The 14,556-nt window shown below is 42.3% G+C and overlaps 1 protein-coding gene across 1 annotated transcript in view; it reads right to left on the reverse strand.

The window, feature by feature from the left end:
- Positions 1-14,335, reverse strand: part of DALRD3 (DALR anticodon binding domain containing 3) — a 33,384-nt gene extending 19,049 nt beyond the window's left edge. The window contains exon 1 of the mRNA XM_081935944.1: positions 14,062-14,335. Within this exon, the coding sequence (XP_081792070.1) occupies positions 14,062-14,085 (24 nt within the window). The 5' untranslated portion in view covers positions 14,086-14,335. The remainder of the gene's footprint in view (positions 1-14,061) is intronic.
- Between the last annotated feature and the right edge of the window lie 221 nt (positions 14,336-14,556).

Here is a 14,556-nt window from a genome sequence, read left to right on the forward strand (position 1 = left end):
GGTAAAAGACAGCATTACATGGTTACTTACCACTTGTCTGCCATTGTCAAAATATGAAACTGATGGATGTTGACATTCAATGCATCGTGAAGATAGCATAATAGGAATTTCTGTTTATAATTTTTGTGATTTCAGAAACATGGAGGATCTGGACCATTTTTTTTAATTTACAGATGTCCATCATCTGCCATTTAGAAAAATGTTTGATTCCCCACTCCCATATGCAAACCTAAAAAATCAATGCTTACCCTTTAAGACAAGTATTTTATTAGGAAACAATAATGTTACAAGATAATTCCCATTTTGACCTGTATATAAGCCAGTCAGAATAAGTTGGAAAACGTGGATATATTTGGTCAAATATTTAACCCCACCCCACTAAATATTGATCCCCCACCCACTTAATTGTTTATAATATTTTTGTTTTTAAATCAATGAAATATTGGATAGACTGCAATTATATTTTCTGATGAAAGAAGCTAGAAATTTGCCTTGGGCATGATAACCAAGGTCATAAAACTCTAAGGTTTTTGCTTCTATTTTCCTTATTGTGTAACATTATGCAACGAGTCTCTTTCAAAGTAGTGATTTTTGTTAGCATGATTTAATGCTATAGTGATGTATTAAGTATAAAAAAACAAGCATAGTATTATGGTCAATTGCTAAGCAGTCATCATATTACCAGGCCTGATTTCACAACCATGTTTTATGGCAGTCATTAAGCAAATCATGTGGTTAAGTAAAACATGTGGTCATTAAGCAAATCCAGCTTCCCATTGATCTTGCTTATTGGAAGTTGGTTGGGAAGGTCACCAATCATAACATGACCACTGGATGCTGCATCTATCATAAAAGCACAGTGGTTACCAAGCACCCAAATTGCAATTGTGGCCATAGGGGTGGTGTGATGGTTGTAACTTTGAGAATAGGTTCTAAGTTATTTTTTTTCAACACCATTTTAACTTCAAATCAGGGGTGAAATTCAGCAGGTTCTGACAGGTTCTGGAGAACCGGTAGCGGAAATTTTGAGTAGTTTGGAAAACCTGCAAATACCACCTCTGGCTGTCCCCAGAGTGGGGTGGGAATGGAGATTTTGCAACATCCTTCCCCTTGAGTGGGGTGGAATAGAGATTTTGCAGTATCCTTCCCCTGCCACGCCCACAGAACCAGCAGTAAAAAAAAATTGAATTTCACCACTGCTTCAAATGATTGTTCAATGAACAGACATAAGTCAAGGACTACCTGTAACACCGTATGATGCTAAAAAATTACCAATATGGAAACGACTGTAAGGAAAATTGTATCTAGATGGTTATGACAACTCTGTTCACACATTAGGCTAAAATGCAATTTATTGGTGTATGGTTCAGGTTAGTATACAAACAAGCGACTGGATTAACTAACTGTGGTGAGGTCTGAACACAACCTCTTTCCTCCCAGTTATTCTACTGTAAATCAGAGACCAGACACAAATAGCATCACACAACTGCAGATGCTTCCAGTCCCTTTCATGGGCTCATCTGGGATCTTGGAAAAAGCTCAGGACAGACACGACAGCCCCGTGGCTCTGTGTCCACTCGCTCAGCGGGAGTGATCGTGTCATTCCTTGGCAATTTCTCCTCCCGAAATCTTCCTCCAGACCTGAGCATCTAGGTATCTGATCCACGATGGAGGTGTTCCCACATGCATGGATCCCTCTTCCTGCTCTTTTGCCTTGTCTACCCATTCCTAAGAAGAGAAGCAACACTACTGAAATATGTCAAATGAAGAGGCAGAAACTGAAAAACCATTCTGGATCTGTTGCAACGATGTCTCTTGGAAATTGACTTGACAAGCCCAACAAATCATCCATTCAAAAAAAAAGAAAAGAAAAAAAGAGTGGACTTTGAGGCTACTTACCCCAATTTAATGTCCTCCAGAGGTATCAGACCTCATTTTACAGCCAGGAAGATAGCATTCAATCCATTTGGGGAATACCAAACTCAACAAGGCTAATCTGAAGCACATACCTTCTCATTAATCTGATTTAATGACAACAGTCTAAATTTGAATTTAAAACAACAACATTCTTCCAGTTCCCATTGGGTTACTTTGCCCAAGGAGCCTTTCAGTCTCTATACCTTCTGATCCCCCACCCCACACGGGCAGAAATGCCTTCCATTTTGGGGGATTACAGTTCATCTCAATATGCCTGTAGAGATTCTCAGTCATCCAGGTCACAGTTGTCCCAAAGGTATTTTTTCAAAAGGCAACTGGGCTTTCTCTGTTTTTCTTTAGGATCATCTCAATTTGTTTGGGGAAGAAAAGAAAAAGTTCAAATGCCATCCATGAAGAAGTAATCATGGAGTGCAACCCTGAAGAAATTTCTACACTCGGGATTCCTTCTCGTCCCAATATGTAAGCACTGGGTTTTGAGGTTTTCCCATTTTGGTAAGAAGTTTCAGCTGTTCTCCTGCTGATTCTGTAAAAGGAGTAGAAAGATGTCAATCCTCACAACAGCTTCAGCCTTCCCTATCAACCTTATGGAGAACTGTCATTCAGCAAAATCTACAGGCGCCACAATCTCTTTTATTCCAGAACAAAAACCCATAACTATTTATGATGCAAGCTAGAGAGAGGAAATACAGGTAGAGAGAGGTCCAGGTAGCCCTGGACTTATGATCGTAATTGAACCCAGAATTATGATCATAACTCATGATGGTAGTTGTCACCACGTGACTATGCCTGATTTTTACACCTCTTTCATGGCAGTTGTTAAATGAATCTGGGAGCCATTAAGCAAGCCCCATTGTACCCAATGGACTTCTTAATTTGTTTTGTTGGAAAGCAGAAATAAATACCAGTTCTTGCAAAACACTGTAAATCATGACCACATGAGAGGGTGCTGCAAACAGCTCTTAATTTCGCCCAGTTACCCAAGCACCCAAAATATGATCACATGACTTGGAGTCGGAATTTTGAAACTGGGATGTAAATAGCCCTGCGGAGGGACATCATAACTTTGAGCGGTCGCTAAGTGACCAGTCATAAGTCGAGGACTATCTTGTTTTGCAGAGCTCTCTTCGGGTCTCTGTTAACACAGGGATATTGGGTGCAAGAGCCTTTCTTCCTTTATAGAGATGCAGGAAATGGTAGCACTTTTAAGGATGTAACTCCCTTTGTTGAAAAATTAAATGTATAAATGCAGGGCTCAGATTTGGACAAAAGGCTCAGGATGGTGGAAGAAGGGGAGGTTAAGTCTCTTTTGGCAGAGTAGAGGCATCTGGCTTCACTTATGATCATGAAGGAAAACAAGTATACAATTTTTTTTGGGTAAAGCACAGTGATGAGGACACTTTTGTACAACTTGGCACGATCAAAAGCACCTTCCCATCTCCTAATTTTCTCTCGCCATCCCTCCAAGGGTGGTGTGTTACATTTTGTTGGTGAAAGTAGAGCCTTTATGGTCTCTTTTGATAGTTTTTTTAAATGGCTTTAATGTGTTTTTAATAATGGTAATGGTTTTATGTATTTATTGACTGATTAGATTTGTTGTACACCACCCAGAGTCACTTATTTGGTGTGAAGGGAGGCTATAGAAATTGGACAAATAAACAAAGACATGTTGAAGGAACTCCTTTGACCTCACCATGAGAGTAGGGCTGTGATGGCAAACCTATGGCACACCTATGGCATGCCAAGCGGTCGCCTGTTGCTCTTCTGGGTTCCAGCGCGCTGGCCAAGTGGTCTTCATACACGCGGGAGCGCCGGAAACTGAAGCGCAGTCACCCGATGCACATGTGTGCACTGGATAGCTGCTCTTCCGCTTTCCGGAGCATGCATGCATACCGGTCTTCCTGTTTCTGATGCGCACGCATGTATGAAGACCAGCTGGCCAGTGCGCATGCACACGTAGGAAACTGGAAGAGCAGCTGCCCGGCACGTGCATACGCCCCGGGTGATTGCTCTTCCAGCTTCCGGCATGCGCACACTTCTGTTTCAGCACTCAGTGCCGAAAAGGTTCACCTACACTGGCATGGGGCATGTTCTGAGATATCCGAATCCAGATTGACCCCTCCTGATGCAGCAAAACCCACTTTTTAGATTATTCTTGAGATTACCTAGAAATAATTAATAACCCCCAATCCCTTGATTACGTGATCACATTCGCATTGTTTTCCCGGCAGCAATAGTGGAAGCGGTTTACCACTTACCTTCTTCGGAGAATTCCAGCTATTCTTTAGGGTAACCAGATCTGATCTGGCTCAGTTTCTAAGGCTAAGAAAAGACAAATAAATACTATCCTCCTAGGCACTAGGGCCCACTCAGCCAGGCCATTTCCAAACTCATTACACTGCTTTGTCTGACCTTGGGAAAATCCATGCCTGCTTCAGTACATCTTGCTCCTTTTGCCTTACCATTCTGTAAAGGGAAACTCTGGCCTACTGCATCGTCTGCAGCAGGCCTCTACTGACTTCTGTCCAGGAAACAGCTTTTTATCACCACTGCACAGAAAAGTATGAGGAAACCCGAAGGAGTTCCTCCTCCACAAACACACACAATGCTGTAACTCAAAAGTTATCAACAGTTACCACACTCAGCCTGTTCCCTTTCACCTCCCACCAAAGCTCCCACCTTCAACAGAAAGGACATTCTTTCACTAATACTCCACTGGAAGTACAGGAAGTCCTCATTTAATGACCCTAACTGGGACCTGTTGTTGCTAAACAAAGCAGTCTTTAGACTAAATGTCATATGACCACAACACTTAGCAACAACAGACTGTGATGTGCTCTCTGGAAGTCCACAAGGCAGGAGTGAGATTCAGCCGGTTTGCATAATTTCACGCAAACCAGTAGTTCTGGCGATCAGTTGGCCCCGCCCGCCCGCCCCTGTGCTAGTCTCATCTATATTCCCTTTGTTTGAAGCCCAGCTGATAGGCGTGGCAGAGTGGATTGGTCGTTACACCTGTTGAATCCCACCACTGCCACACAAGGCCCTGTGCAACAGAATAGCCACCCCCAATCAATCGAGGCTTTGGCTTTTAAATAAGTTCTCCATCCTGGAGAATTGCCACCGAGAGGCTAATTGTCCACTATTTGGTTATATGGCAAAAGATCATCATCTCTCCAAATAGCTTAAGAATTGCAGTCCTAACACATGTAGGGAAGGCCACTCTCAATAGCAACAGCTTTGAAATTAATTCCTTAAATTGACTGTGCAGCTCATGAAGGAACCGCTGCAAAATTCACCTTTCAGATTATTCCCGAGATTGAATCAACCAGGGGGAAAATGTATTTTATTGCTATTATTATTGTTTCCTGCTTGTACCCAACATTTACTTCCTCCTTGATATTTAGCTGGCTTAAGAACTACCAGTCTCTTTAAATCAAGGTCTCAATTTATTACCACTAAACAAATAATCCTATGGCATCCATTACTCTTGGTGGGTAGCCAGCTCAGACTTTTTTGGTGCATGTTGAATTTATTGCCTATCGTTTTATAAAGTAACACGTTTCTAGTTCTCATTGTTGAACAGAATGGGGTCTTTGTGCTTTTTTTTTAAGTTCTTCTTAACAACTTTTAAGTTTCTTCCAATGGGTCCCCAAACAGTTCGCTACACCATAAGTTACAGAAGAGAATGAATGAAATCCTGGAGAAGTGGGCAAAAAGAGCAAGGAACGGAATCCAAGTGCAGCTGGAAAACAGCAAAACAGCTGCTTTTGGGATTCCGTTGCCCATTCTTAAGCCTTCGCAGAAGCTCGTAACTGATTGAAAGCAAAATAGAAGGAGATAAATGCTGTGGCTGGAGAGATACAGCTGCACACCGCGAAACCCCACAGAAGATAGCAATGCGCGCAAAGGTGGAAAAATTATTTCAGTAACAGTAACACTGCACACTTAAATCCTGCAAGTTGACAAACCCTAATGAAGGTCAATGAACCCATCTCAAAGTCTCAGCAGCTGGATTCGTGTCCCTCTGAAGACTCTTATCTTGCTTTTTAAGGTTCAGACTTTTATCTTCACACAGTGAGTCATTAAGCGGCAGGATCCATTACTACGAGATGATGTGATGACCGGCAACATGGATGGCCACATAGAAGTAGGACAAATTCATGACAGGCACATTTCATCAAGTCTGTTAATCTGGAAGGCTCAGTGTTACTTTTTGGTTGGGGGCAGCTTGCCTCTAAGTTCCAGTTGTCGAGAGCCATATCAGAAGAAGTCTATCACTCCACCTCCTTCATGGGAGCCTGAGGCAGGTCGTTGGCCTCTGTAGGAAACAAAATGCTGGATTAAGATTAAGAACTTGGCTGAATTGAAAAAGCTGATAAGGGAGCCACAACTACATGACTGAAGCTTTGTCCCCTTTTCACATCGGCCATCCATCTCATCATCAAGAAAACAAGATGGCTGAGACCATTTCCACTATGACTGCTATTTGATTTGGATTAAGGAAATTAAGAATAGGGTAGGTGTGCTCTGGTTATCCCAAGTGTTATCCCTGGAAATCCAGGAACCAGAAAATGGGTAGGGAAAGCCTTAGACTTCTGCTGCTGCTATTTCAAAATTATCTCTGAGCCGCAGTGGTGCAGTGGTTAGAATGCAGTACTGCAGGCTACTTCTGCTGGCTGCCTGCAATTTGGCAGTTCAAATCTCACCAGGCTCAAGGTTAATTCAGCCTTCAGGTTGATTTAGGTGGGTAAAATGAGCACCCAGATTGTTGAGGGCAATATGCAGACCCTGTAAACCGTTTAGAGGGGGCTGTAAAGGACTGTGAAGGGGTATATAAGTGCTACAGCTATCTCTGATCCAGGAAGCTATCAGGGCAACGGCAAACAAGCTTTTGTAGATCTGAGCCATACATTGGCCAAATCTTCCAAAGCTATCCGAGCCAACTGACCATCACCGCATCCTGTTGCAATGATTTTCACCAGCTAATTAAACAATGTGGTGCAACATATTCACTTTCAGGTATCATTATAAGACACCCCAGCCACCTGTAGATTGAAAGCACCAGGTGTGCAGAATTGTTTGTGCCTGAAATCGGACCAATAACACCTTTCAGCCCACAAGACTTGTTTGGAAATGTTGCTCATGCAGTATTGAATGGCGGGAGAGAAATGTTTGCAAAGCAGACATCTATTCCAACATCACTCGCGCAAGCAACTTGAGGCCTGTTCCATGGCCACAATCCATTCTTTCTGTAAAACCTTTTTTTGGGTGGATTATTTCTCTCCTCCTCTCCCAATCCCCTTTTCATCTTATTGATGTTGCATACAAGAAAAAAGATCGAACATACTGTATGTTGTTAAAAATGAATTGGAAATTTTATTATGTGGAAATGGACATATTGCTAAGATCTATAAAATGTTACTGAAATTGATTTTGGAAAATGAGCATGTAGAACATTGTATGATTCAGTGGGCAAGGAATTTTGGATATAATGTGATGCTTGAACAATGGGAAAATATGTGGACAAAGGGTTTAAAATTTACATTAAATTATAATCTAAAAGAAAATTGCTACAAGATGATGTATCGTTGGTATTTAACACCAGATAAGTTGTCTAAGATGTATAAAGGTACATCAGATGAAGGTTGGAAGTGTAAAAGTAAAGAAGAGACTATTTATCATCTATGGTGGACATATGATAAAGGAAAAAATTTTTTGGAGTATTTTAATACAGAAAATTTTGAAAATTGAGATAAAAATGAAACCAGAACTTTTCCTTTTGGGTCTAATGGAAAAAGAGCTGGAGAAAAAAATTTGGAACTTTGTACTATATATGTTAACAGCAGCAAGATTATTGTATGCACAAAAATGGAAGGACACTTCGATTCCTAACATGGACGAATGGTTGCAGAAGTTGATGAAGTTGGCTGAAATGGCAAAATTGACTATTCTGATTAAAGAAAAGAATATAAGTACTTTTGTTTCCACGTGGAGACCACTTTTGAACTTTGTGCTTGAAGTGGAAAAGAGTGAAACTTTGATTTTTGGGGTTTACCAATAAGACTGATAGATCTTTAGAGGAACAGCTTGTTCCTCAGCCAAAAAAATAGATGCAGACAGAGACAAAGAACCAAGAGAGGAATATGGGAGGTTAAGTCAAAAAAAGAATAGCAATGAAAGTATTGAAGTGGGCCAGAGAGGATGGATACTGTAGATGATTTTTTTAAAATGTTTTGTTCTGCTTTCCTTTTTCTCTCTCTCTCCTTTCCTTTTTTAGGCAGGTGACATGACTAAACGTTAGGTAGGATAGAAAGAAAATGTCTTTTTAAAAAGGGTGACATAACTAAAAGTTAGAATAAGAGATAGAAGTAAGAGAAAGGTGTACATTTTTATATAATAGAGTAAAAGCAATAACGAGGAAACATGGAATAATTGAATAGATAGATTGCAACATAATTATGTATTACTATTAGAAATATACAAGTTGGTTGAAAGTAATCATTAGAAATGATTTTGTTCATATTTCTTTTTCTTATCCTTCCTCACTTCTCTTCCCCCTCTTCCTCCCCATTGTTTTCCTATTTACTGTTGTATTTTGTATCTTATTTTATTTTATAACCCAATAAAAATGATGTTAAGCAAAAAAGAAAAGAAATAAGATTGAACTTGGGAGGGGGGAGGGAAGTCTTCCCTTGTAGCCATGATCTTCCTCCTGCCTGTTGCCACCAAGTTCCCCAGAGCTATTATATTCTCTGGGGTGCAGCCAAGTGGATTTGCCTGGGTCATATTTCAAATCTTTTATTGCTATTCAACTTCCTTGTAACCCTTTCTCTTTGCAGAGCAGATGTACCCATTGTATTATTAGTGGCCAGGAAACAAGAGCCGGAGAAAACCTCCAGGGGAAGAGACTCTCGTGGGAACAATGAGGAGGGTTGACATGGAGGACCAGGGAGAAGGACCTCAATGAAGGAGAAAATATTGGTGTTGGGAGACCACTAACAGCAGCCGAATCCTTGGCTCCAATAAATACACATATTCCACAAATTCCTGAAGCCCCAGTAACAAAAGGAGTCAAAGCTGATGCCACTTTTCTGGGTAACTCTTGAAAGCACAGCATCCCTGAAAGGGTCTAAGTACCACCAGGATTAGGGAAACTGTATATATTGCTGAATTACCAACCACACCACCTAGCATGGGGTCAGTATTTCATTAATTTCTGGATGGCCATAGTTTTCCACCTCTGCCTGGTTATTTCCAACTATCCCTCCAATCCGTAGATGCAACTCTTTACTCTAAACTAAGATAGGGTGGTTACACCCGGGACTCAGGGGTGAAATTCAGCAGGTTCTGACAGGTTCTGGAGAACTGGTGGCGGAAATTTTGAGTAGTTTGGAGAACTGGCAAATACCACCTCTGGCTGGCCCCCGAGTAGGGTAGGAATGGGGATTTTGTAGTATGCTTCCCCTTGGAGTGGAGAGGGAATGGGGATTTTGTAGTATTCTTCCCCCTGGAGCGGTGAGAGAATGGGGATTTTGCAGTATCCTTCCCCTGCTACACCCCACCAAGCCACCCCCACAGAACCAGTAGCAAAAAAAAAAAAAAAAGAATTTCACCACTGCCGAGACCCTGGACTGACTGTGACATGCTTCACACTTCTTGCTTGGCAGCCGTATCAATGGCACAAGCAATGAGTGACATTCATAACTGCTTTTGGTAGCAGAATTGTTACAGGATTCTCAGGCCCCCTGTCTAATTTCAGAAGTATGATGGATAATACAATCGACCTACTTACATTGGAGCCCTTCTTTCTCAATTGCCAGGCAAACGCCCTGGAAGGCCATAAGGAGAGGACCTCTGCCGCCACATACAGAATGTCCAGGCAAATAAGCCTTGCTGAATACCGTGGGGCACATAGATACAAAAAGATATTACTATCCCATCAACCCTTCTCCCCAAATCCACGATCTTCTTACAGAAAGTGTCTTCTCAGTCATCCAGGTCATGTTTGTCCCAAAGGTGCTTTTTTTTTTCATGGGGCAACTGGACTTTTTGTTTTGTTCTTTGAGGATGTTTCGCTTCTCATCCAAGAAGCTTCTCCAGCTCTGGATGAATCTGGCACCTTTTTCAGAGCCGAAGAAGCTTCTTGGATGAGAAGCGAAACGTCTTCAAAGAAAAAACAGAAAGTCTAGTTGCCTCTTGAAAAAAGCACTTTGGGGACTTCTTACAGAAAAGCATTATTGAAGAAAGTGTGTTCAGTTTCTCACATTTTACAGTTAGTCCTCGACTTAAGACCACAAGTGAGTTGTTGTTCAGCAAGACCATTATTAAGTGAGCTTAGCCCATTTTATGATCTTTCTTGCCACAGTTGTTAAGTGGATCGCTGCAATTGTTATGTTAGCAACATCTTGTTAAGTGAGTCTGGCTTCCACATTGACTTTGTTTCTCAGAAGGTTGAAAAGGTGATCACATGACCCCAGGATCCTGCAACCTTCAAAAATGCATGCCAGTTGTCAAGTGTCCAAATTTTGATCACATGACCACAGGGATGCTGCAATGGTTGCAAAAGACATAAATCACTTTTTTCAGTGCTGTTGTAATTTTGAACTGTCACTAAAAGAATGTAAGTCAAGAACTACCTGTATTATGAGGCATAGACACCCAGAAGTAGTTATCCTCCATTTCTCAGCACTGCTTCCAGTATTAAACTGCCCAAAGCAGTATATCTCAACTTTAGCAACTTTAAACTGCATGTACGTTGATGCCCAGAATTCCCCAGCCAGCATAATGGCTAGGAAATTCTGGGAGTAGAAGTCCATGCACCTTAAAGTTGCTGAGCTTAGAATTCACTCTTCGAAGATGTTCACTTTTTAAAAGAAGTCTGAAAGAGTATTGCAATTGCTATAGGTATATCCTTCCATAGCACTCCATATTCATTTTAGTTTAGTCTATTTTAGCATGTTAGGTAGATAATGGAGGCACGTGGGATTAAAAATGTGGGCTGCCACAAAGAAGAGGGAGTCAAGCTATTCTCCAAAGCACCTGAGCGCAGGACAAGGAGCAATGGGTGGAAACTAATCAAGGAGAGAAGCAACTTAGAACGGAGGATAAATTTCCTGACAGTTAGAACAATTAATCAGTGGAACAACTTGCCTCCAGAAGTTGTGAATGCCCCAACACTGGAAGTTTTTAAGAGGACATTGGATAACCATTTGTCTGAAGTGGTGTAGGTTTCCTGCCTAAGCAGGGGGTTGGATTAGAAGACCTCCAAAGTCCCTTCCAATATTCTATTCTAGTCTATTCTAAAAACACTGGAATAGCAGTGTTAGTGATGTAAAGCACCAATACTGTAGTACTGTTTTGGAATGGCAATCTAGGATTATATGGCAGAGATGGGAAGCAGTGACCCTACAGGTGTTCTAAGCGGTATGATCAAGAATGAGGCATGCTGGGAACTGTAGTTCAGTAACATTAAGTAGGACTGTTTCCAATCACTGTCGTAGAAATTCAACCTAGGTACTTTTTGCATACATCCCTTTGGTAATATGGGTGGAGATTTGCACAGTGTATTTATGCACATTTTTCAGTTTTAAGAAGAAAACCAGAAAATGCTGTTCTCTCTTCTTAAAAGTCAATTGAAAAAAACGGAAAAGGTTTTTAGTTTGAAAGTAACCCACTCAAAAGGATATGGTGAACATTGACTGAACTCTGATATGTACAGCTACTTAAGAAGCCACAACTTACATCAAAACCACATCCCTTTATAAAGATTAGACCTGTGCATCATATCTGCATCATGTTTCAATGAAGTCAAACCAACACCTATCTATCCGAGCAAGTCTTACTTAATTCCCTATAGTTTTTGTCATCCCTATTCCCAACCTTAGATTATAGCTGCAATCTTAGATTTTCTAAACTGCACTTTAAATCTTCACAAAGCCAACCCACCCCATTTAAGGAGGTGGTGCATAAAAGCTTTTCTTAAAAAAAAAACAGACACAAAAAGACAAGTATCAACAGAACACACACACACACACAATTCCTACCCACCTCTTCAATTTCCTCTTTTTAAAAAAGAGGAACAGTCTCGTGCCAAATTCTCTCCAAGTTATTTCTGAACTCCTGAAAACAATCTGCACACAAATCATTCTGGATCATTATTCAACCTGTGGTTGTTCGGCTGGATCGAGTCGTAGTCATAGCAAGAGTAAATCTATTGAAATAAATGGGACTTTAGTCATTCATGACTAATTTACAAGCTGGTGATTTCAATAGCTTCTTTCCGGGTTATGACTAAATCTGGAACCAATACCTTATTCTTAAACCTGTAAACCTCAGCCCATTTGGATATTTTTATCTGCTTAACCTTAACTGAGTAATTTTGTATTGAAAAACTCTCTAATTCCGTGAGAGGCTACTGAAGCCTACATACCAAATGCTTGGAACTGGCGTTAGTTCTACAGAAGACTATTCCTTTTTCAACAGGTTCGGACACATGCAAAAGAGAACACCTTTTATTTACTAGAGGAAAAATCACCCACTTGTATTTAATGAAATTCCTTTTCCTAGATAATGAAAAAGAAAAAGCAGAAATCCAGTCTTCTTTAGAATTCAGCTCACTGGACAACCTCAACCAGCAACGTAGTAGAACGACATTATTTAGTGTAGATGGTGACAATAATTTGCTGCTACTGACTATGAAGAACACCAGTGAATACCTCCAAACAACTAGATGCCACCTGTCTGGCTTCCCAATTTAAAAGACAGCAATTTCACACCTTTTTAAAATGCGGTTTCTCCAGAAGAGATGCTGAAAATGAGGTTCCAACTAAACCACTGGGTTGTTCCCCACCCCCTAAAAATCAAATTCTCAATGTGAGATCAGGAAAGTTGACTACAAGAAGGGAAATCCAATCTACAGGAGTCTATTTCTGAAAGGAGCTGTGTCTTTAAAAGTTGCATAATTTCAACAGATGAAACCACGAGTAGCAGCTTTTTCTGGAACGGAAATGCAAAGAAGGGGGAAAATGTCATCTCTTCAACTGCACAAACTTTCTATCCATCAAAAAAAAGATAATTTCCCCTCGTGTAAGGGAAGTAATTTATATTAGCATCAGAGGCATTGTCCCGCTTCTATTTCTCCCCAAATACATTTTTCTTAAAAATAGATAGATAAATAAGAAATAAGAGAGTCAAAATAACAGCTTCCTGTTTTTTTTTTACTATGGAAAGCAACCAGCAGAAGTAAGGACTCTTAGAAGAGTTGGATCCTTTGAATTCAAGCTACAATTGTATGTAGTTTATCTGTATGTTCATTTTAGTAAGAGTTGCTTTCCTGTACAATATTATTACTTATTGAGAAGCACATCTGTATCTAGAATACTTTTGGCCCTAGGAATTAGGGGACGCTATGAGATTCATTCTAGGGCAATCAATCTCCCAAGGATTCTGCTGTTACTCCCATTTTGCAGATTGGTCGCCTGAGGTCACCCAATTAATTTCTGGCAAGACAAAGGGAATACTGTACTTTGGCAAGCTGGGATGAAGCATGGCTGGTTTTTCCCGAGATGGGGAGTAAAGGAATAAATGACCCCACACTTCTGTCCTTTTTTCTCTGGTGGCCCTGCCCAGATGCACCAGGAAAAGCCATCTGCCCTCACAGCCCAGCAGGAATTTTTCCCCGCCTGATCAAGAAGCAGCCATCAGGTGCAAGCTCCCACGCGGTTATACTTACTAAAGATGATTCCACGGCCAAAAGGAGATAAGAGGTTATCCTGAAGAAGATTGGGGGGGGGGGAATAATCCTACCCTGGTGGCAAGGAAGGCGCTGGCTACTTCAAGGCCACGCTCCGCTTCCTGCACCCGGCCGCACCCGGGCCGCAGGAGCGGCAAAACCTTTCCGCCTCCCGGCTCAGCCGCGCCGCCGCTTCCTCGCAGAGCCCACCCTTGGAGGAATGCTTTGTGACTCCCGCGGAAAAGTCACGGATGGAAACGCTGCAGGAGGAATCGGGGCTTTAACGCGGGTCTCGCTTCTCCCGTGCCCGCCTGGCTAAAGGAGCACGTGCGGCTCTCCCGCTTGGCTGCCTTACATTCGCAGCCCCCCTCTCCCTCCCTCCCTCTTCCTCTCACCTGGCCGACTTCAGCAGGCGGCATCGCCGGACAGGTGGTCTCTCTGGCTTTGGCCCCTGCCAAACGGGCAGGGCGGTCGGTCCCAAAAGCCACCAAGGGACGAGCGAGGCCTCGCTTGCCACGGACACCGCCGTCTGACCGGCCCGCCGCCGCGCGGCCGCGCAAAAGCTGCGCTCCGGACCGTTCTGCTTGCGCTCCTTCGCGGGTATTTTATGCTGAGAGGATCCACGCAATTCCCCCTCCTGGGAAGCCCACCTCAACCAATCAGGGCTGTTTGGGGCAGGCCGGAATCCCCCACCCCACTCCTATTGTGTTCCCCCCCCCTCCTCCTCCTAAGCCCAAACTAACTTCTGCTTTTCGCTAAGCAGCTGCCGTCGGTGCTGTCGCGCCTGCCGTTGCCGCCAAGCCCGCCCGGCTACTTTCGCTTTTGCTATTGCACTTCTGGCCAACAAGTCGCTCCCGGGCTGTGTGTGCCCGCCCAGCTACTGGGCTCGG

The sequence above is a fragment of the Natrix helvetica genome (assembly GCF_964273705.1).
Source record: "Natrix helvetica genome assembly, chromosome: 1".
NCBI classification, from domain to species: domain Eukaryota; kingdom Metazoa; phylum Chordata; class Lepidosauria; order Squamata; family Natricidae; genus Natrix; species Natrix helvetica.